Here is a 22,854-nt window from a genome sequence, read left to right as displayed (position 1 = left end):
TAAAACAACTGTTTCACACTCCTGTACAGTTGTTCACGGCCCAAGTTGATGCTTACAGTGGCCCTTTTTCTCACAGGCTCCTGCAGTGTCCCCCGTGAGTCAGTTACCCAGCTAAAATCAAACTATTTTATAGCAAAAAATAAATGCTCAGGGAGGGGAAAGAAAACAGTTTTGTATTTTGTTGCAGTTAACTCTGCCCTTTATAACGGTTTCCCGTCACTAAGCTCATTTCGGTTTCCCGAAACCCGGCGCTCCCGGACACAGCCCCGCGGCCTTGGGGGCGGGGCCACGCGTGCCGGCTCCGCCCCCCGCGCGGCGCCCCCTGGCGGCTGTTTACCGCCCGAAGCCTCGCGAGAGCCTCCCGCCTCCAGGGTCGCGCGCAGTGTGCGCACGCGCGGAGCCGTTGCCGGCAGTTCGGCGGACCGGCGCCATTTTGGGCCTGCGGCAGGCGGCCGGTGTTGGCGGCGGGCGGTGTTGGCGGCGGCCGGAGTCGGCGGCGGCCGGAGTCGGCGGGCCCGAGCGGCGAGCGCTGCGCTGGGGGCTTGGCCCCGCCGCCAGCCCTCGGTGCCTCGGCGGGGGTGGCGGCCCGCCATGGAGAGCGAGTACTACGGCGGGGACCAGTCAGGTAGCGGCGCGGGAGCGTCCCCCCCCGGGAGGGACGTCCGGGGCGCTGAGCCCTGTGAGGGAGGGTGCGGAGAGCGCTCGTCTGCGTCCGTTCGGCCTCTGCTGCAGCTCCTGGGGCTCGCTGTGGTGTCGCGGAGGGGCAGCGGAGCCGTGCCCGGGGTCCCGCTCGGTGGCCGCTCCAAGGGGGTGCGTGCGGCCGGGTCGGGTCCCTCGGCCCCGGCGTTGGGCAGCGGCTCCGCGGGGCCCTGCGGTGGCATCGGCGGGGCCGGGTCCGCTGGCCTCATTGGCCTAGCGGCCGCTTTATTGTTGTTTCAGGGTTTTAACGTGCTAGTCAGTGCTTGCGTGCATGTTCTGAGTAGTTTTGTGATGTCCTTGGGGAGTATCTGGGGGGGTTTGTTCCTGACCTTCCCGGTACAGACGCTCCGTTTCTGCATCAGTAGATGAGTCTGTGTGTGCAGTGCTGCCCCGTTCCCATCGCTGTCACTGTGCCCTGAAACACTGCGAGATGGCATCGAGTTTTACTTTTCTGTTCTTAACTTCGGGGTAGATGATGGTGGAGCTACTCCAGTGCAAGACGAGCGGGATTCAGGATCTGATGGTGAAGATGAAGGAAATGAGCAGCATTCTGGATCTGAGAATGGAAGCGTAGAGCACCATTCAGAGGTACTACTAGAACTTTATCTAGATAAAGATTGCTCTTCTATAAAATGATTTATTGTTGTTGTTTAAAGAGGCGTTTTCTCTTAACTGAGAGTTATGTATTTATTCAGTTGTTCTTAAGAGTCCCATCTGGCAAAATGTTAGTCTAGAAAGAAATGTGTCAAGTAATCTCTTGACTAATGCGTAGGATAAGGTCTGATTTTCCTTCTTAATTGTAATAGAATTCACTATTTTATACTAGAAAAAACATATTCTTATATGGAATTGCAGGAAGATAAACGTTTTGGGGTTTTAAATTCTCAGTAATGCATTATGAGGAATTTGGAATTTTACCTCAACTTCTGCATATTAATGTAAAATCACATGTTATGGAGGCATAGATTTCCTTACCAGAGAATAAATGATCTCCCATCTTTCCTATTGGATGTTAGCGTTGACTCTCAAGTCTCTTTTGTGTTATGTTTTTTCACCTTGTCTCTCACAGAGGAGCAGGTGTCCATGTGGAGCACGTTGAGGTTCCTAAATGGGATCTGTTCTTCCTCTGAAGAGGTTCTTGTTTTGAGAAACCTACCGATGAAAAGGGTGGTAATGCTGTGATCCAGGGTTGTATCTGGGGAAAAGTCACTTGTGGACTGACTATTTTGGTTGCAAAGAGATTCTGATAAAAGGAAGGTTCCCTTTAGATTTCTAGGACAGTTTTGGAGTTAATTTTGAGGACTTTTTGGTGACATGATGTAGAATTACATCAAGTCTTACTAGGAAGGAACAATTTTAGCCTGTGAATTCATGTCTTCTGCCGACAAAGTTGTGCTAAGGAGAACTTTTTGTAACTCATAAAAGTTTTAGTCAAAGCCATTTCATTCAATTCTGCATATTTTATTGCATTTTATGTGAAGATCAGGATTGACTCTGGGTTTTTAGCAGTTACGCATTTTAAAAATTGCTTAAAATGCATAATGTGATATACTGTAGCAGACTGATGTGTCAAAAGGCTCAACTTTGCTGTGGTATAACTTGCACTCTTTTTTTTTTTCTCTCCAATTCAACTTCTCTCAGAGTTAGAATGTAGATGAAGGTTTTATATTTGTATAAAATGAAAGTTTTTCCCATGTATTTGAATTTGAGTGTGAAGCAGATTGGAATTTCTTTTTTTTTGAAGGTGTTGATATTTACAAAAGAAGGAATTGATTTGGTGCAAGGCAGTATCTCTTATTGTGACAACCAGGGTTTCAATGTGGGAGAACGTACGTTGTTCAGCGTGGGAGAAGTAACTGTCTTTCAAAGCGATATAGTACTTGTGTTTTAATGAGAAAAAATGGTGATGAGTGTGTGGAGAGTCATGTTCCTGCTACAATAATATTAAGCTTTTTCTGCTGTATATGAAAACTTGGTAATTTCTTCTTCTGTTACCCTGTGAGATTTTAATGTTACTTACTGTGACAAGGTGCTTGGAAATCTGGCCTAAAGAACAGATAGTTGACTATTACTTGCATCTTCAGCATGTCTTTTTCAGATTTAAGTAACTAGAAAGTACTAGGACCTATTAGCACTGTTACCGGATCCTCTTCATGTGCCTGCATTATTTTAAGGGCTCTGTTCTGTGATGGCTGTTGAATATTCCTCTGTAGATACGATACTTCAGAAAATCCATTAAAAAAAAACGAAACCGAATACCAAACTGAACTAAAACACCTTGAGGTCCAATAGTAAAACTGAGCATTCAAGCCTTAGTGCTTTATTTGATTCAGTTCAAATCATTAACATTTGAGTATTCTGTTATGTTAGGAAGTCTTACATTCGTAGTTTTCTCTACATCTAATTCAAAATGCAACTCAAGACGCAATAACGTGGAGCAGCTGTCTCTGAAAGGAGTAGCTTTCAGTGATTGAGCGTATTATTTACCCTAAATATTCTCTCATCCTCTTATTTCCTTCATCTTCAGGAGTATGTGGGAGGAATGACACTCAAAGGTAATAGAACCTTTGAGACAGCCTAATCAGTTAAGTCTATTTCATTACTACTTCGTCTCTAATTTAGAACTCAGATATAAAGAACTGAAGGTTTAAACTTTCAAACTTTTTTTTCAGGTTCTTAACTTTAAAGAAAAGGGGAATCCTGAGGAATTACTTATGTAGGTCTCAGGTATGTGGGTTTTTCTTTTACACAATTCTTTTCTGGCTTTCCTTCCCCCAGTCCCACTTTATCTATAAATGTTCTTCTTGATGTCCTTACCAATTCACCTTTAGAAAAATAGAATTAGATAACACATAGTTTTAGTACAGTAATGAACATGAAATCATGTTTACAGTGTTTGAGTCAGACTCATACAGAAATCTTTAATTACTTGGATTCTTACACTTTCACTGAGTCGTTGCTGTTTTCATGAATTAATTTATGATTTGACTGTGACTGATAATAAACTTATATACAAATATCTTACATTTCTGAAAAAAAGAGAAACTCGCTGATCTGCCTATGATGGTTATGTATGCCTTAGTTTAACAATTGTCATTCATGAGATTGTAGTGGATGGGTCAGTTTTGTCGAACTTCCTAAATTATCAACGTAATACCTCTTAAAAGTGGCTGCATGTTGATCCAATAAACAACTTACTAACCGAAATTTTTAGGTAGAAGGATAACACTGTAAATTTGATTTTCATGTATTCTTTTTTTTTATACTGTACTAAAGCCTCATGTTATAGAATTCTTTCAGTTTAAAAAATTAAGGACATCTCAATTAAAATATTTATAGATAAAGAGGAGGAAGAAAAGAAAGCAAAGGATTTACAGAAAAATATAGTAGCAATTACCTGAGACCTACTTGTTTTTGAGGATGTCTGAGGAAAAATAGAAAACTCCAAAATTACATTCTTGATTTATTTGAAAACATCTTTTTAGAGACGAACTAGTAAAAAAAAAAAAAAAAATAAGGCATGGAGGGGCAAGTATCCTACAGGGTTTAGTCATCTTACTAGTAAAGTTGCATACGCTTTCTCTATCAAGTATATTGCTGAACGTTCACAGGTTCACTGATTGTATTTAGAAGACCTTTGTGCGGATGGCTGCGGACGGGGCCTGTTCCGTGTGGGCTCTTAGCAGGTCAGGTCTGCTTTACAAGATGCCCAGTTACATTAACGTGCCGTGTCCGAGGCAGCGTGTGTGATCTCTGCTACACTTGCTGCCTCCGCTGGCACAAGCGTGCTTTTGGGTCAGCTCTGCTGCAGCTTTCCTGGCTCAGGGCAAGGTGGTTGGTGCCTGTCTGCCCAGTCTGTGTAGGGACACCTGTATTATGTAAGTGGTTCTTCTGGTGGTCATGACATCATAAGACCGTTCAGCCGCTGGAACCACTGGAGTTCTGTGGGGCAGAGCACTGTGTAAGCAGTGTGAGCTGGTTAGGATACTCCCCCTCCCCAAACATCTTTGCTCTCAGGAGGTGGTGTCAGTTTGCAGTAACAGATTAGAGGTTAAATATATTGTGAAGTGCTTCAGTACTAGGGCTGTATAATTGTAACAGTTTAAACAGGGTTGTGTTGTTTTCCTTGGTTTATTCAGCAAAATCTATTATTACTGTAGACGTAATTATCAATACCTACTCAACATTAGCTGTCTGAGATCAAGAGAAGACAGACAAACTCACCAAAAATTAAATGGTAGGAAAAATCAAATATTTTTTATTGTAATAAATATCAATTTCAGTGTAGACCTCTGCATTTCAGTACTTCCCGATGACCTTTCCTGTAACACTGCTGTAAAATCTGTGTTGCCTCTTCTGTTTGCAGCTGCAGTTTTCTTTAATCTTAAATAATACAGTCAGAGAAAATATATGACGTACACATGTTGTTAGTTTATATGGGGGATACTCGTCAGGAGACAGCAGTTGAATTCTTTTTTTTTGTAAAGAAGAAAAATAGTAAAAGAAATGCTGTAACAAGCTGAGAACAGTTGAGTGTGTGTATGGCCTTCCTCAGCTGTGCATCCTTAATTCTGTAACTTCTTAATCTTTATATTCGTCAAAATTCCAAATTCAGGTTTTAACAGAAACATGTTTTCTTTCTGTAAAAAAAATGAGACACTGAATACAACCAGTGTGATTCAAAAGACTAGCATCGCTGTAGAGACAGGGACAAGCAGTAGAGAGAAAACTACTTGCTCAGATTCTCCCAGCGGTGGTTTTGTGGCTAGCACTGAGTAGCACGGAATTAGTGAAGTTGTATTCAAAATGCATGTTTTGTGATTATATAGTAGTGATTTTTTTTCCATTGGGCAGTAACTTTCTATTAGTGGTTCTGCAGTAATTTAGAAGTTGTTGTTTTATTGAGTGCTAGCCAAGGGAGTAAATATGTATGGTCTAAAGTCATAATAAACAAAGTTACTTACCACTTAGTATAATTCTTGAGGGAGTAGTTCTTAATAATACATTTAAAAAATCAATGGTGTCGTTTGTCTAGGATAGATACACCTGCATTATTTGTATGGCTCTGGATGTGTGAGTAGAATGACTATAGAGAATAAAAATAGATAATCTGTCTTTCCAAGGAAATTAAATTGCTGACAAATAAGATTTGGAAGCTTCGGGACATTAAGTATCTCCCAGGTCAGTAAATACTCAGTTTGCAAATATGCTAGTGGAAGGAGTCTGTAGCTGAGACAAAATCACCTCTGAGGGAAGTGTGGTTGAACAGTGGAGTTGAGTATGCCCAAAAGTTCCTTTTGCAGTGTTGTTCTTTTCAGTTGAAAAAAGGATTGTTGTGACAGTGACTGTGAGAGGTGTACTGAGCTAATGACGTGAGCGTTCAGGAATCTAATTTTGTTTTCTTAGATAGATAGATAGATTTGAGTTTGTTTGTTTGATTTTCCAAGTAGGAATTACTTGTTGTAGGAAAGATAAACCAAGATGTTGTCAGTAATGATATTGACGGATGACTTGTTAGAGGTTTTTTCCAAAAATTGAGCATATGGCTCAATGCTTTTAGTAGTGCAGAAAAAGATACTGTGTTTCAATTCTGCAGTTCTAAGAAGATTGATGTATTTTTCCATAGATGATCTCTGGTGTCTGGACAGGCATGGAAGCCAGCAGCTTAAGAAAGAAGCGTTGAATCTGTTCTTACATTCTTCTTACATTGCACAGAACTTGTTCACAATAATACTCTGAAAGGTCACTCTAAAACTTTATTCCTGGTTTTTTTTTGGTAGGCTTTTGGTTTTGATCTGTTGATGTGTTTAAATAAGTTTCCTTGGCAAAGAACGAGAGGACACAAGGTGTCTTGAGCTTCATGTGGAAAGTAATGCATGTACAGTTTCAGTAGAAGGTATTTCATATAAAAAGCATTTGTTTGAGATAGTAAGAAAATAACAAGTGTGAGATATTGTTTCTTATTACTGGACATTTGGACTAAGCCACTTTGAAGGCTTGACTTTTTAAAATAAAAGCACTGAGCATTTACTCTTGAGGAACCGGACCCTTCTTAGACATGTTTATTTGGGTATTTTAAAATTCTGTTACCATTTCCAAAATATGATTGAGCTGCAGGGTAGACAGACTTCAGTTGATCTCTTACTGGTTTTTTGGACCTGAAGTATTTGCTAGTCCTTTGATACAAATTGCCTAATACTTATTTCTGTATAGGAAGTATTTTAGTTGGCAGTACCTTGGATAATCACATTGGAGGAAAGACAAGCAAAAATTCAGTACATTTTTTGTTTACTTTTTAAGTTTTTGTTTTGTTTGGGTTTTTTTTGCTTAGTTGCCTGAGATTATTTTTCTCTTTCAGAATGAACACAGTGATGGAGAAGATGATGGGCAGATGGGAGAGACTCATATGACAGACTCTGAAAATGAGGATGTCCCAAGGCAAAAAGACAGTGACTCGGATAATGAGGAGGCTCCAAATCACAATGCGAGTGATTCAGACAATGAGGCAGCTCATGGAGGGAAAGACAGTGATTCTGATACCGAGGACCGTCCAAACCGGCATTTAAGTGACTCTGAAAATGAAGATGCCTTAAATCATCGAGCGAGTGACTCTGAAAACGGAGAACCTCACAGGGAGCACAGTAGTGATTTCGAAAATGAGGAATCACGCAAGCAGCCGGGCAGTGACTCGGAGAGCGAGGAGCTCCACAAGCAGCCGGGCAGTGACTCAGAGAGTGAGGAGCTCCACAAGCAGCCAGCCAGCGACTCGGAGAGCGAGGAGCTCCGCAAACAGCCGGCTAGCGACTCGGAGAGTGAGGATGTTCCCAGACACAAACAAGAAATAGAGTCTGGGGACAGTGATGGGGAGGACAGGAAGGAAGAGGTGCAGAATGATTCTCATCATTCAGATAATAAACGTGTCAGGGAAGGATTTCAGGACTCTGATAGTGAAGAGGAAGCTCCTAAGAGACGAAAAATATCGGACAGTGATGAAGAAGAGAAAGAGGAGGACAAGACAATGAAGAGGAAAACAGCTATCCTTTCTGACAGTGAGGATGACACTGAGAAAACACGTAAGGAACTATCAGTGTGAAAATGAAAATGCGATGTGGCAAGCAGTAGTGTTAAATAACTGTTTTCATGTGAAGAAAACAGAAATATGAAACCATAAAGCAAATTTGGTTTTAGAGCACAACTGCATTTGTAGAGGCTTTTGTTCTACCTGCATTTCTGTGTGAATCTATATCTAATACTTCTGAGTGATAAGTAGGTCAAACAGAAGTAGAAGACTGAAGTGATCTTGCTTTATACTGTCATCTCTTGTATTGATTATTCCTGTTAGTCATTACCTTTTTGTTTTTTCACTAGTATTTTTTTCCTATATATTTTTTCCTATATATTTTTTCATATACTAGAAGTGAGAGTCAGTTTTGAAATAACAAGTTTTTATGGATAAATGTAGTGCATAGAAACTCCAGTTACTAATTGAATAAAACAGATTTTAGGATATGGGTTTTTTTAAGAAATGGCAATGATTTTGTGTAGGAAGGCAAGTTAGCTCCCAGTTTTTTTAGATCACTAGTTGTGAGTTGTGTTACTAAGACTTGTAGTAATGGTGCTTTCTGTTGACAGCTGCAAAAAAAGTACGAATCCTTTCTGATGTTGAAGAATCAGATGGTGATGCTGCTTCAGAGAAATCTGACAAAAGGAAGAAAAATATTGTATCGGATAGTGAGGAAGAAGAAGAAGAAAGAAAAGAGAATGCTGGGAAGAAAAAAGAAGAGAAAGATCTGTTTGGCAGTGACAGTGAATCTGGAAATGAACAAGAGTAAGTGCTTCTGGGAATATAAAGTCCTTCAGGGGTGTAGATAGTGAGACTAATTGTGAATGGAGAATGGATGAATCCCAACCAGAGAATGATTGTCCACCTTCGTGGGTGGTGTGAAGAGGAAGGTCAGTGCTGGGTGGCAGAATGAGAGGTGGATCTCCAAACAGTCACTAGAAATTTTGTAGAAAACACACTTCTCACTGTTCCAGTCTGAACAGATAAATGTTACCCTTACCTTCACAGGAACCTGATTGCAGATATATTTGGAGAATCTGGTGATGAGGAAGAAGAGGAATTTACAGTAAGTGTTATTGTGGATGTTTCTTGATCACTTGCTAGATGTAGTCTTCCTGGGAAGGTACTGCAGAATGACTGTTCGGGGTTGAACTCGTGTTTGAGGATATGCTAGATCAGTAGCAAAGCTCTGTTATCTGCTGGACTCACTGAGGTAGTTTTTAGGTTAAGTAGCATTTATAGCACCTCTGTTGGGAGAGTTATTGGTGCAAAAGTCAAAAGTGGAATTAGGAAGCCTCTGTTCCTCTTTCTTCTAGATCCTCTGCAGACTTACTAGAAGGTTTTTGAGTGTCAATGTCAGGTGCCTGAGTAGACGATCAGTCTTAATCCATACACTGATTTGCACTGTCTTTACCCATCAGGGTTTTAACCAGGAAGATCTGGAGGAAGAGAAAGGTGATGCAGACATGAAGGAGACAGCAGATGAATCGGACTCTGATGATAACATCAAAAGAGGGAAGCAGTAAGTGAAGTGTTTCATATACTCCTTTGTTAAGAGCAAATGCAGCATTTTAGTGAAAGGGCTCCTCCAGAGACTGGCTGGGCTTCTTAGTTTAGAAAGGCATGGGACTATGTTTCTACAGAAAGTGTGTTCTCATAAACTATGATGGAAGGTCCTCTCTCAGCTTGTGCAGTTTAGTCACTTGGCAGTCCATAGCAGATTACCTATGCTGCTGCTTCATGGTTTGCGTCAAAGCCTGAGTGAATTTAACATCGAATCAAACAAGCATTGAATGCTACTTTTAGTAGTTCAGCACTGGAGTCACAGGTGTGTTTCTCTGCTGGCATAAGGGATAATGTATGGCAAGAGTTGTCATCAGCATGTCTCCTGATTCCTTTCTCGCTGCTCCAGAGCAGTGGATTGCAGACACAGGAAAGCTAAATATTTGTCAGCTTCACTGACAGCTTTAGCATATTTGGACTCTGGATATTACACATGTACATGTCGTTAGCCATTTCAGCAAGGTCTTGCAGACGTCTAGCAATCTCAGTACCATTGAAGCCCTTTGTCCCAGTTTGTATACTGAGGATAACTAAATATCTTATGGGGACATTGGGACATAATGCTTGTAGATTTACTGGAGAATTTTTGAAAGGTTACACTACAGAAATACAAATTTATTACCTATATAGAGAGTAAGATCAACCCTCTTGTGACCATCAGCAAACTCTCTTCTTGCATTTCAGTATGGACTTCATGTCAGATTTTGACATGATGCTGCAACGAAAGAAGAGTATGAGTGGCAAGCGTCGACGAAACCGTGATGGTGGAACTTTTATTAGTGATGCAGATGATGTGGTCAGTGCTATGATTGTGAAGATGAATGAAGCAGCTGAGGTGAGTTTTCTAGGCTACAAAGACACCTTAAAATCCAGTTCCATTCTAGGGGAAAATTCTGTGATCAGTAAAATAAAGAAATCTGGCTGGTTCTCAGGAGTAATCTGCACGTCACGAAAAGCTTTCAATTTCTAAATAATTGTTTAAATGTTAATTTTGCTGTTCTGAATTTAAAACAATTGTTCTGTTGAAATTTGGAGAAAATATTTATTAATTTTTAAAATCAGTTAACCTGCTAAACTTTGATCAGCTGAGATCAACTATCCTATAAAGTGTTCTAGAAGCTATATGAAAAAGTGTATCAAACACTGAGAAGTGGAGTGTGGTTTGATTTCATTTTACAATTAGCATATGTAGCACTTCGGTGTTTCTTCCTGAGAAGAACCCTTTTCTAAGCTGTTTTAATGACAGTACTGTGGTAAGTGATGGCAGAGCAACAGGAAGTTCTGCCTTGGCAGACTGCTTTTTGCAATGAGTCATGTTTAATATGTTACTGTGCAAGGTTTATTGGGGTCTTGCCTTTTGTCAGGTGTCTTCTGTTGTGGTTGTAGTTCTGGTGGAGTAGCAATCAAATTAACAAACAGCAATGCACAACTTGTTTAAAACCAATTGGGGGCAATATATAGAACTTCAGAAAGAGGAATCATAAAAATAACGACACAGAATCTTCCTGAGAATAAGATAAGGATAATGTGTTTGGGGAGAAAGGGGAGAGTGAGATAGTGATCTGGGAGACATTTGAGACTTTCTTGGTCTTGACAAGAAAGTATTTTTTTGACAGGACGACAGCCAAATATTTCACATGAAGCCATAAAGTTAGAAATACTGGAGAGAAGGAAGAGCTGAGCACCAGTATGGTGGTGTCTTTGTTTCTCCAGCACATACCTGTCAAAGCAGTCTGGGGCATGAAGAGAGGAAGAAGGGCATTGGAATAATCTCCTCTCTTGTAATAAAAAAATATTGTGCAGAAAGAGCCTTTGGTGGATTAAGATGAATGGAAAGGAATTGCCACAGCAGGACATAAAACTGTTGGTTGTAATGGGTCTTTTTGGTACGGGAGCCCAAGTACTAAACAGATGGTGAGATTATGGCTATGGATGAGAGGAACTTTGAAACCTAGAATTTGTATTAGCACAGAACGCACATTCGTGTGCTCTTAATTACACCATACTTCATTCTAAACCTCTAGGTTCTCCAGTTAGGTTCTTAGGTGAAATAAATATACATATTCTCACTTCTCATTGTTTTGGTTAGCTGTTTTTCTGGTATTCCAGTGAGATTTTTATGAACAAAATTTCTAGCATGGTGAACTCTGCAGACTTTGAGTTTATTGCAATAGACCTCCATTAAGGATGCTGTTAAGGAAAATGTTGGCTAAGCTGGAGGCCCTTTTTAAGAGAAGTCATCACATGTGTTTTGGGGCTGTAAGAAGACAGAGCAGGGTATAAAATTAGTGTAACCCTGCCAAAGTTGCACTTCTTGTTTAGTAGGCTAATTTTTTTCCTGTAAATGTTGTCAGGGATGAGAGTTGCTGTTTTCTTCTTTTGATTAACTTGTGCTGATTCTTCAACTCGCTACAGGAGGATCGACAGCTGAATACACAAAAGAAACCAGCACTAAAGAAATTAACTTTGCTGCCAACTGTAGTTATGCATCTTAAAAAGTGAGTTGTCATTCTCCCTGTTAATTACTCTCTTGGTGAATATTGGGAATTTGGTGGATTTCATGGAGTGACATTACAGTTCTTTGGATTATGCCATGAAATACTTTTTCCAAGTAAATGCTGGAGCTAGGTGGCCTCAGAAACCTAAAATTCTATGTAATTTTACCTGTTAATTTAACATGAAACAAACTCACATGCGCTATTGTGGTGAAGGAAGATCACATCTTAAAATTTTGATGCATTGTATGACTTTGTGGCTTCTCTTTACTTTAAACCTTCTAGGCAGGATCTCAAAGAAACTTTCATCGACAGTGGTGTTATGTCTGCCATCAAAGAGTGGCTTTCTCCGCTTCCGGACCGAAGTCTGCCAGCACTAAAGATACGAGAGGAGCTGCTCAAGATCCTGCAAGAGGTTTGAAACTGACTTTTAACCATATCGGATTTATGGCTTCTCCATGGCTTTATAGTCATGTGCTTTAGGGAAATGTATGGTGATCAGTGTACTGTAGCTGCTACCAGTGAACCATGCAGATACATACAGAAGGATGTAAACTGCAAAATAGATGTGTTTATTTAAAAGTTGCATCATTTTAATTAGTCTTTCTTAGCTTGTAGATGTGCTGTCTAGCTGAACAAAATTCGGCTATATTCGTGATAAATCTAAACTGCTAAGTCCCTTATCTTCCCTCGTTCTTGGTGGCTGATAAATTGTGATTGGTCACTTTAGTTTGTCTTTGCCACATTCATAAAATAAGTGTTGCATAGTTCTGGTAGTGAAGCAGAAGTGCAATTTTTCTTGCAGCACCATTAGCTGGCTTTATTTGACTGAAGCTCTAGAAATATTTATCTTTGCTAAGAATTTGGAAGATTTCTGCCTGAATTTAGATTTGGCCCTGCCTATGTGTTTCAGTTTTGTATGCCAACTTTAGTAAAGAGACATTTGCCACATAGCCCTCCGCTTTTCTCTTGTGTGGTCCCTTCTCTTTTCTGGCCTGTTAAAGTGTGCACTAGAAAGCCCATCACACTCACTTTTAGCGTTCTTGAGTAATATAAGCTAAAGAGCATTTGGAATAAATAATTCTGGAAACTTATTTTTGTGTACAAAAAATAAGAATGTTAAGGTAAATGTATAGGTTTTGGTGTTTGATACTTTAACCAATTCCTACTGGAACAATGAAAAAAATTAGTTTTTGGTCAAGGTTTTTGTGAAGGTGGGTTTTGGTCTTTTTGCAAAGCTCAATGACACCATTAATTTTCAGACACCATTTCTTGCTATTTGCTGACTTTTGCTTTATCCTGCAGCTGCCCAGTGTGAGCCAAGAGACCCTGAAGCACAGCGGCATTGGCCGAGCTGTGATGTACCTCTACAAACACCCCAAAGAGTCGAGACCTAACAAGGATATGGCAGGGAAGCTCATCAGTACGTAAACTCCCTTTGCCTTGCATCAGTGAGATTTCACTGCTACTTTAATTTCTGCAGCAGTCTTTCCATTGCTGTCATCTGTAGTAGAATTAATTCTGCAATGTAGGAATCTCACTAATCTGTTTCATTACTTTTTTTGTGGAGCTCTTAAACACTGCTAAATTAACACTGCTAAATCACACACACCTTTTTCCCGCTTCCTTCATGTTCTAAACCAGAGGAAGGCATTTATTTTGGCCAGATTGTACTGTGCATGCTACAAAGGCAGGAAGGTGCTGCCAGATTCTTTATTCCATGGGCTTTAGAGAGATCTTGGATGACTCAAAGTTTACTACTTAAACAGTTGTCCATGTGTAGTGCACTCCATCCTGGATGACTGCAAACTGATTATAAACTTATTATGTTATTTAGGGACTATTTTGCCTATTTCTAAATTAGCATTCACTGTGTCGTGCAAGAGTTCCTGACACTATTCTCAGAGCTCAGAGAGATTCTGAATGAGCAGGCAACAGTGAGAGACTTTCTGGATGAAAGCTCCCTCTTACTGTCCACAAAGCTGGATTTCCCTCAAATATTATAGAATCACACAATTACTTGTTTGGTTGAAAGGAAGTGTAAATACTTGCCATAAACTTTGAAAGCTGTATTTTGTCACCAGAGTGGCTTGGAGATGAATTTCAGAGGCCTAGATTTTGTTAAGCAGTTTTTTTTGTTTGTTTTTTCAAATAGATGAGTGGTCTCGACCCATCTTCGGCCTTACCTCAAACTACAAAGGCATGACAAGAGAAGAAAGGGAACAGAGAGATTTGGAACAGATGCCTCAGAGAAGGAGATTGAGCAGGTAGGAGCAGTAGGCGGAAATGTGAAATCATTCCTTCTAAGACTACCATCAAGAAAAGCAAAGTGTGTGATTATTAAGAGAAGTAAAAGGATAAGTTATGGCCTCTCTCTTTTCTTTTATCACACTTGACTTACTATTGTTCTGTTATGTATAGATGCCTGTAAACTTTTATTTTTCTTGCAGTTCTGGTGGTCAGACTCCTCGAAGGGACCTGGAGAAGGTGCTAACTGGAGAGGAAAAGTAGGTTGCATTTCTTTTTTCAAATTTTGATCGCAAAGAAAGTGTTTCAGTGGTACTAACAATATGCAATTTGTTTTGAGGTTTTAGAGGCAATGGTTATGCAGTGTCTTTCAGAGGTAGAACATGCTTATATTGCTTATACTTCTGTCTGTGTAAGACTTGTCTCTAACAGTCACGTCTTTTTTTGTGCAGGGCTCTCAGACCCGGAGACCCTGGGTTCTGTGCCCGTGCGAGGGTGCCCATGCCCTCCAACAAAGACTACGTGGTCAGGCCAAAGTGGAATGTGGAGATGGAGTCCTCCAGGGTAAGCACTGTGCTTGGAGGTGGTTTCACCTCTCCTGGGGACTCTGTCCCTAAGCTGCCTCTGATTGCGCTGGGGATCTGCCACCTTATTGCTGTGGTTACTGTACAGTACAGTAGTTTCTTTGCCTCTTATTTGAGTAGACAGTAAGTTCTGCTACCAAGTGGGCTGCTTTAAGCTCATCAGATACTTTCTTTCAGGTATCGTTGCTTCTCTAACCAAAAAGAGATTTGCATGTTAAGTGTTCTAGAGTTTCTCTCCAGGATGAGAATGTGATTATAGGCCTCTTAGAGTATTTTGAACTAAAGCTGCAACTCAATAAGTGTGTCTCTGATACTTTTATACCTCTCCCTGGTTTTGTATTGTGTTTTTCTGATAATACTCCAGCTTGAGACAATTTTGAGGTTTCAGTAAAGCATAACAGCTTCAGTAGAGGCCTTTCTCTTGCTTTGTTTGGTTCATCCATCTACCTGTACAGTTTAATTTAAAAGCGGAGTACATGGTAGAACACATGTGAATGGAAGAAGTAATAATTACTGTGCTTTCTGCTGTTATCTCTCCATCTCTCCTTCTGTGCATTAATTGAGCTATTGTTTCTAGCCCGGGACTATTAAGAGAGGTATTAGTCGCTTGGAAAAACACAAGAGACGGTTTGCTGAACAGAAACGACTCAGCAAAGTGCATCGGGCCATCAAGTTCAGCATTGAAGGCAACAGGATGCCCCTGTAGCCATGACACTCTGTCTTCCCCAAGGTTGAGAGGTATCCATCCCTCAAGGGAGGTGTTAACAGTGCATGTGCTTCAGCTGTTGGCAGTTTGCACATACACGAAAGGAGTGTGTACACCCTAACTTAAACTTGGAAGAATTCTCCTTGTATTCTCTCATGTCTGTACTGTGACCTAAAAGGGAACTTGTACAGGAAAAAATAGGCTGTAGCACGTAACATCTGCCTCAACAGCTTCAGGGTACCCAAATGAAAGGTATTAAATGAAAATAGCTTTGCACTGCCTGTGATTTGGAATGCTATTCTGACATCATTAGGTGTTCCACAGGAATTCCTAGCCTTTAGTGTAGGACCTCATGTCACTGTATACCAGCATCTGCGGCTGACGTTTTACTGGTCCAAAGTGAGGTATTTTTCACACCTTCTGTTTCAAGGAACTTGAGTGATGTGTGACTTGCGGGATGGTTGACAGGAGACAGAGAACAAGACCTCTGCAGACCAGGGGGAGAGGAATCCGCTGCTGTGATTGTGGGTGGAGGGAGATCAATTGATGACATACATCAGTGTGGGAAGTGTTTTGACAGTTTCTGGTCTGCATTTCAGTTATGTGAACAGGGCTGCCACAAACTAATAGTGACAGAAGAGACTAGCACAAATGGTAGATAACTCTTGAGTTTAAGCTTCATATTTATTTGTTTAAAAATATATATATTTTTTAAAATCACTGTGAATATCCAGATATTAGTTCAATGAATAGTGAACAGTTTTATGAATAGTTTATTTAAAATCTGTGTGTCAGGAGCGCCTTCCTCAGTGATGGAAACAAGAGGTTCAGTTTCTAATATATGGTTTTTGTCAGATATTAAGTAGCATGCTGTGGAAATCTCTGTTTCTCCCAGAGTTTAAAGGTGTGAAGTTTCCATTATTTATTGTTTGTGTTGTCTAGTTAAGGAAAATTGCTTTCTCAGCAGTATGGCTTTGGATTGGAAAGTCCTTGCTGTTTGTCTTCAGTGGCATTTTGTTACAGAATCACTGTATTTAATCTGTGCGGAATAACTGCTGTGTCATCTCAGCTTTTCGTTCGAGTGAACATGCAGAATTGAAATGCAATAACTCTTCTAATGACTTATGTGGGCAACTCAGGCATTTCTTTTGCTTCCCCTCACGCCGCCTTTTTCTCAACCTCTTGCTTTATGAGTACTAATCAGTGACCTTTAAAATAAGTTACGGTTTGGAATTGATATGTCAGCTCAGTCCACCACAGTTACTGTGTATTTGTGTTTAAAAATCTTCCCCCCACAGGAAGCCTGTATGTTACACCACAGCGCAGTGTATTTCTGACACTGAACTCCAGCCAATATAGATACACTTGTTCCAAACTGTATATTCAGCCGGCATGTGAACAACTAACATGGTTATTAATCCCTGTAATGTGAAAGCTGTGATGTTTGTGAGTGCCACTACTTCTGTCTATGTGATGATGCGTATATTGGGGGAACCATTTTTTGGGGACAGAATGTGTGCAGCTGGAACCTGTGGCTTCATGAGCTCCCTCGTGCTGGTTTCACCTTGCATGCATCGCTTTTCTCGAACCTCTGGGACGTCTGCTTTTTTTCAGTGGTAATTATTAGTTTTATTTTTTAAGTTCCAGGGAACCTCTAAGAAAGGGGTGAGTCGACTGGACAAACAGATGCGGAAATTCACAGATATCAGGAAAAAAAGCAGATCGGCCCATGCGGTGAAAATCAGCATTGAGGGCAATAAGATGCCATTGTGACCCTTCACAGAATACCCATGATCTCTGCTGTAAGACAATACACCCATAGACTCTTTGGAGACCTTTAATTTTTTTAGCAACTTGTTTGTTTGGTTGTTTTTTTTAGTGAATCTTTAAAACTGTTGGTTCAGGTTCTGATATAAGATGTTGTCCAAGGATTGTGAATATGGGGACTTCTTTCTTCTGATTGTATTTAAACTTGCTCTATTGTGTCCTTTGTACAGACCAAGTATTTGTTGTATTGCAACACTTTAGACAATAAAACATCTGTTTTTTTGGGGGCCTGTCTTGTGATTGCTCAAGAGAATGTGTGTGGACCATCTGGTATTTGGAAAAGCTGCTAATTGTTGATTTTCTCTTTACCATTGTCCATTTCCTCTTTATTCAGTGCTTTATTAACCAGTTGTTCTGTCCTTGGAGATATACATGTATTTGCTTTGGTTAGAAATATTGATCATCGTGCAGTTCAAGAGAAGACCAGCAGACAGACCACTAAAAATTCCAGCAGCTTCCAGCTAAAATGCTCGACGTGAGACAGACAGCAGGATTTCCCCACTATTGATCCTCCCTGCGAACGGCAAAGTCTGCCTCGGTGACTGCTACTGGAGAGCCACCCGCCACAGCTGATGCGCTTGTCTGTCACATGTCATGGCACAGATTGTTTTTGAAGTAAGCTATGGAATCTAGGTTAGCGAGGCTGCTCAAGAAATCTAAATATCAGATTGCTGGACACTTCTATTTTGAGGGTTTTATGCAGCATTTAGGCTGGCCATGTAGAGCCCTTGCTGCAGGGCTTGATATTGCTGTGACTTCATTTTGTAGACTTGAAAGCCCTGTAAATTTTTAAATTTTCTTTGGTTTTGGTATTTGGGTGTAGCTCAAATGTGTGTTTTATTTTACTAGTGGTAAGGAGAGGGTTCCTGTCTCTGTGATAGGGAGGTAATGCTGCTAGTTCTTTGTCCCTGATACTACAGAAAGACAGCAGAGCTACATTTTGTATCTCTGCTCCTTTACCTCTGCTTCTGAAAATGTTTTTGTGTGTTGAACTGGCCTACTTTTCTTGCATGAAGTCGCCTTTGTTGCAGAGGAGCACAGCCTGTTTGCTGTAGTGTGTGTTCTGTAATTCTGTGAATTCTTTGAGGTGTAAGGATCTTGGTGCTGGCTGACTCAGAGATGCTCAGTACTGCTGGCACTGAGCATGGAGAGAAGGTAAGTACATGGATGGTCACATTTTAAATAAGCTCCTAAGAGACGGAAAGGCACTGACAATAAAATAAAGCTGTATACAGGGACATGAACTTGGAGTGGAAACAGGATGCTGGGTAAAGGAGTTCTGCTGGTAAGGCTGCTTCACCTCTTGCAGGTACGCTTGCGACACAGTAACTGATGTCAAGCAGAGAGTTTCGAGAGTTTCAGGAGTTCAGTGTTTAGGTTGTTTTTCGGTTGTGTTTTTGTTCTTTTACTATTTTTAATTATTGTCTGGTGCAACTCTGTGGGGGAAAAAAAGTGACTGGTTTAGAGCTATTTGTACCCAAGTGTACTTGGCCCCCAAGGTAAGGGTTAGGATGGGCTTTTTTCTCCTGGCCACCCCCCCGCACCCAACTTAAAGCTGCAGTTCCAGAACTAAAATAGGGGACTGTGGGCTGCTTTAAAATCCCAAGAGCTGTTTCCTTAAAGCTCTTATGCCGGTGGTCTTGTGCAGTCTTAGCACAGTGTCTTGCCATCAGAAGTCACAAAGACCAGCTAGAAATTGCAGCAACAAGGAGCAGCAGAGAAAAATTGCAGTGAGATGGGAAAGTAGGTACTCAAAGGGGATAAATTAGTTGGGGGCCGTTACTCTGGCCCACGGGTATTTTATTTCACTTGCATTTTTTGGCATTGAGCATTTTAAGTATGTGAAGCTTTTTATGCCTGTTGGAGGGCTGGCCAGGAGCACAGGATAGGGAAGTTGTTTCCTGCTCTAGTGGTGTGTGGCTTTCTTGTCAAGTGGCTTCACAAATATTTCATGTCTGAATTAAGGTTTCATCAAAAACTGGGAGCGGGAGGTTGAGTACATTGAGGGGTGGGGGGTGTCTTCAGAATAAAGGTTTTCTTTCTTAGGAAAAAAAAGTGTGAAAAATGGACAGTTATAACTGTTACTTGCTACTTCTGGATCTCTTGTGTCCTGTAGGTCCACTCTGTAGTATTGTCCATCCTCCTGCCTTTGCTCCAGCTGCATGGTAACAACTGTGGTGTCCACACGGGGTTGCAGAGCCAGCACTACTAGAAATGTGGGTGCTTTGCTAAGCAGCTCATGCACACACGGCATTTTCCTGGCTTTGTGATGTGTGTGTAGGCTTGAGAAATGGAAAGTTGTTTCTCTTAAAAAAAATCCCCAACCCTTTCTGATAGGAACTTGCATTAAGAAAAGTAGTCATCTCTTGTTATTTGCAGAATAGTTCTTTATTATACACAAGTGTTTTGCTCAGTAATACTTGAATATTAACGGTTTATTGTAAAAAGACTCAGTTTCTTTGAAGGTAATTTTGATTTTACACTGTTAAGGACAGGAACTGCATAGTGTCTTTGAAGCACTTTGGAGTAATAGTATTGTCTCCTTTTTTTTTTTTTTCATTTAGATGCGGTATTAAGAAAAGTTAATAGAGAAGTTTTCAGAATCTTCGACACTTTCAACAACTTCTTTAATCCAGGGGATGTAGTTGGCTACTCTTGTATAGACACCGTATTTTCCTTTTTCAGCACAGCCCTCTCCCCAGCTTACAACCCCCAGGAGAAACCAAGTGTTGTGGTAGGACACTGTGAAAGGGCCACCGCTGTCCCCTTTGCAGGCATCAGCAATGTCTGTGTCGTGGCCTGCACAGAACATATTGTCGGTGACGAGCCTGTCGGTGGAGCGCTGACAGGTGTCCATGTTCACGATGGGCAGCTGGACCCTCATGAGGAAGCGCAGGGTGGCGCCTCTCTCGTGGGTGGCTCCCCACCCACTCACTGTCCCCACGTGTCCCTCTTGCGACAGCAGGGTGGCGAGGTTGGGGCTGGGCAAGCAGATGGGAACCACATACTCGTTAAAAATGACGTTGCTACTCAGGTACAACAAGGCGATGTCACCGTTGTAGTTGTTGGAATCATAATGTGGATGTGTCCAGCTCCGTGCCACAGCGATCTTCTGTTCCTTGAATTCTCTTTGGTATTTGTCAAAGTCTCCTGGAACCATAAAGAGTTAAAATGTTCAGGAAAAGGTAAGGAGCCTGGACAGTGTCATTATGGGGTAAGTTTGTGTGCATCAGTGTGTGTGTGTGTGTGTGTGTGTACATCTGTGTGCGCCTGCCTGTCTGTGTGCATCAGGGTGCGTGCACGTATATGCCTCTGTATGTGTCTCTGTGTCAGTATCTGAGTGTACGAGTCAGTATGAGTGTGACTGAATGTTTGAGTATCCATGTGAGTGTGTCTGAGTGTTTGTGATGATAAAAGTGTGAGTGTCCAGGTAAGTGTGAATGAGTGTAAGAGAATGTCCATGTGTGAGTACAAGTGTGAGTATATCAGTGTCCGTGTGAGTGTGAGTGTCCGTGTGAGTGTGAGTGTGAGTGTCCGTGTGAGTGTGAGTATGAGTGTGAGTGTCCAAGTGAGTGTGAGTATGAGCATGAGTGTGAGTGTCCAAGTGAGTGTGAGTATGAGTGTGAGTGTCCAAGTGAGTGTGAGTATGAGCGTGAGTGTGAGTGTCCAAGTGAGTGTGAGCATGAGTGTGAGTGTCCAAGTGAGTATGAGCATGAGTGTGAGTGTCCAAGTGAGTGTGAGTATGAGTGTGAGTGTCCAAGTGAGTGTGAGTATGAGCATGAGTGTGAGTGTCCAAGTGAGTGTGAGCATGAGTGTGAGTGTCCAAGTGAGTGTGAGTATGAGCATGAGTGTGAGTGTCCAAGTGAGTGTGAGTATGAGTGTGAGTGTCCGTGTGAGTGTCCGCGTGAGTGTGAGTGTCCAAGTGAGTGTGAGTATGAGCGTGAGTGTGAGTGTCCAAGTGAGTGTGAGTATGAGCCTGAGTGTGAGTGTCCGTGTGAGTGTCCAAGTGAGTCTGAGTATGAGCCTGAGTGTGAGTGTCCGTGTGAGTGTGAGTGTCCGTGTGAGTATGAGCGTGAGTGTGAGTGTCCAAGTGAGTGTATGAGCCTGAGTGTGAGGGTAAGTGTGAGTATGAGCGTGAGTGTCCAAGTGAGTGTGAGTATGAGCGTGAGTGTGAGTGTCCAAGTGAGTGTGAGTATGAGCCTGAGTGTGAGTGTCCGTGTGAGTGAGTGTCCGTGTGAGTATGAGCGTGAGTGTGAGTGTCTAAGTGAGTGTGAGCGTGAGCGTGAGTGTCCGCGTGAGTGTGAGTGTGAGTGTCCAAGTGAGTGTGAGTATGAGCGTGAGCGTGAGTGTCCGCGTGAGTGTGAGTGTGAGTGTCCAAGTGAGTGTGAGTATGAGCATGAGTGTGAGTGTCCAAATGAGTGTGTGTGTCCGTGTGAGTGTGAGTATGAGTGTGAGTGTCCAAGTGAGTGTGAGTATGAGTGTGAGTGTCCAAGTGAGTGTGAGTGTCCAAGTGAGTGTTAGCATGAGTGTGAGTGTCCAAGTGAGTGTGAGTATGAGCGTGAGTGTGAGTGTCCAAGTGAGTGTGAGTGTGTATGAGTGTGAGTGTCCAAGTGAGTGTGAGTATGAGTGTGAGTGCCCAAGTGAGTGTGAGTATGAGTGAGAGTGTCCAAGTGAGTGTGAGTATGAGTGAGAGTGTCCAAGTGAGTGTATGAGTGTCCAAGTGAGTGTGAGTGTCCAAGTGAGTGTGAGTATGAGTGTGAGTGTCCAAGTGAGTATGAGTGTGAGTGTCCGTGTGAGTGTGAGTGTCCGTGTGAGTATGAGCGTGAGTGTGAGTGTCCAAGTGAGTGTGAGTATGAGCCTGAGTGTGAGTGTCCGTGTGAGTGTCCAAGTGAGTCTGAGTATGAGCCTGAGTGTGAGTGTCCGTGTGAATGTGAGTGTGAGTGTGAGTGTCCAAGTGAGTGTGAGTATGAACCTGAGTGTGAGTGTCCGTGTGAGTGTGAGTGTCCGTGTGAGTATGAGCGTGAGTGTGAGTGTCCAAGTGAGTGTATGAGCCTGAGTGTGAGTGTCCGTGTGAGTGTGTGTGTGAGTGTCCGTGTGAGTGAGTGTCCGTGTGAGTATGAGCGTGAGTGTCCAAGTGAGTGTGAGTATGAGCGTGAGCGTGAGTGTCCGCGTGAGTGTGAGTGTCCAAGTGAGTGTGAGTATGAGCATGAGTGTGAGTGTCCAAATGAGTGTGTGTGTCCGTGTGAGTGTCCTAGTGAGTGTGAGTATGAGTGTGAGTGTCCAAGTGAGTGTGAGTGTCCAAGTGAGTGTGTGCATGAGTGTGAGTGTCCAAGTGAGTGTGAGTATGAGCGTGAGTGTGAGTGTCCAAGTGAGTGTGAGTGTGTATGAATGTGAGTGTCCAAGTGAGTGTGAGTATGAGCGTGAGTGTGAGTGTCCAAGTGAGTGTGAGTGTGTATGAATGTGAGTGTCCAAGTGAGTGTGAGTATGAGCGTGAGTGTGAGTGTCCAAGTGAGTGTGAGTGTGTATGAGTGTGAGTGTCCAAGTGAGTGTGAGTATGAGCGTGAGTGTGAGTGTCCAAGTGAGTGTGAGTGTGTATGAGTGTGAGTGTCCAAGTGAGTGTGAGTATGAGCGTGAGTGTGAGTGTCCAAGTGAGTGTGAGTGTGTATGAGT

General features: G+C 41.9%; 2 protein-coding genes across 2 annotated transcripts in view; one reads left to right on the top strand and one right to left on the bottom strand.

Annotated features, from left to right (window-relative positions):
* Window positions 1-395: 395 nt before the first annotated feature.
* IWS1 (interacts with SUPT6H, CTD assembly factor 1) lies at window positions 396-17,411 on the top strand. Its single transcript, XM_080349721.1, has 14 exons — window positions 396-625; window positions 1,172-1,287; window positions 7,058-7,772; window positions 8,332-8,527; window positions 8,771-8,828; window positions 9,184-9,284; window positions 10,010-10,160; window positions 11,741-11,823; window positions 12,106-12,235; window positions 13,126-13,243; window positions 13,976-14,087; window positions 14,271-14,327; window positions 14,520-14,631; window positions 16,999-17,411. Exons 1-14 carry the CDS (start codon window positions 592-594, stop codon window positions 17,128-17,130), a joined length of 2,115 nt encoding a protein of 704 aa, XP_080205847.1. The 5' UTR covers window positions 396-591; the 3' UTR covers window positions 17,131-17,411.
* Window positions 17,412-19,467: 2,056 nt separating this feature from the next.
* Window positions 19,468-22,854, bottom strand: part of LOC308043823 (coagulation factor IX-like) — a gene marked incomplete at its 5' end in the record, with an annotated part of 28,218 nt that continues 24,831 nt past the window's right edge. Inside the window, one exon of the mRNA XM_080350134.1 lies at window positions 19,468-20,334. Coding sequence (XP_080206260.1) covers window positions 19,757-20,334 — 578 coding nt within the window. The remainder of the gene's footprint in view (window positions 20,335-22,854) is intronic.

This window comes from Nesoenas mayeri (genome assembly GCF_963082525.1).
Source record: "Nesoenas mayeri genome assembly, chromosome: 9".
NCBI lineage: Eukaryota > Metazoa > Chordata > Aves > Columbiformes > Columbidae > Nesoenas > Nesoenas mayeri.
This window is presented reverse-complemented; position numbering and strand designations above follow the sequence as displayed.

What these genes read in the sequence shown, in the direction of transcription:
- IWS1 (XM_080349721.1), top strand. Translation starts at nt 592, where the DNA reads ATGGAGAGCGAGTACTACGGCGGGGACCAGTCAG. An exon ending in AGGAAGAAGAGGAATTTACA is followed by an intron (nt 8,829 to 9,183) that starts GTAAGTGTTATT and finishes TTTACCCATCAG; the next exon opens with GGTTTTAACCAGGAAGATCT. An exon ending in CAGAGAAGGAGATTGAGCAG is followed by an intron (nt 14,088 to 14,270) that starts GTAGGAGCAGTA and finishes TTTTTCTTGCAG; the next exon opens with TTCTGGTGGTCAGACTCCTC.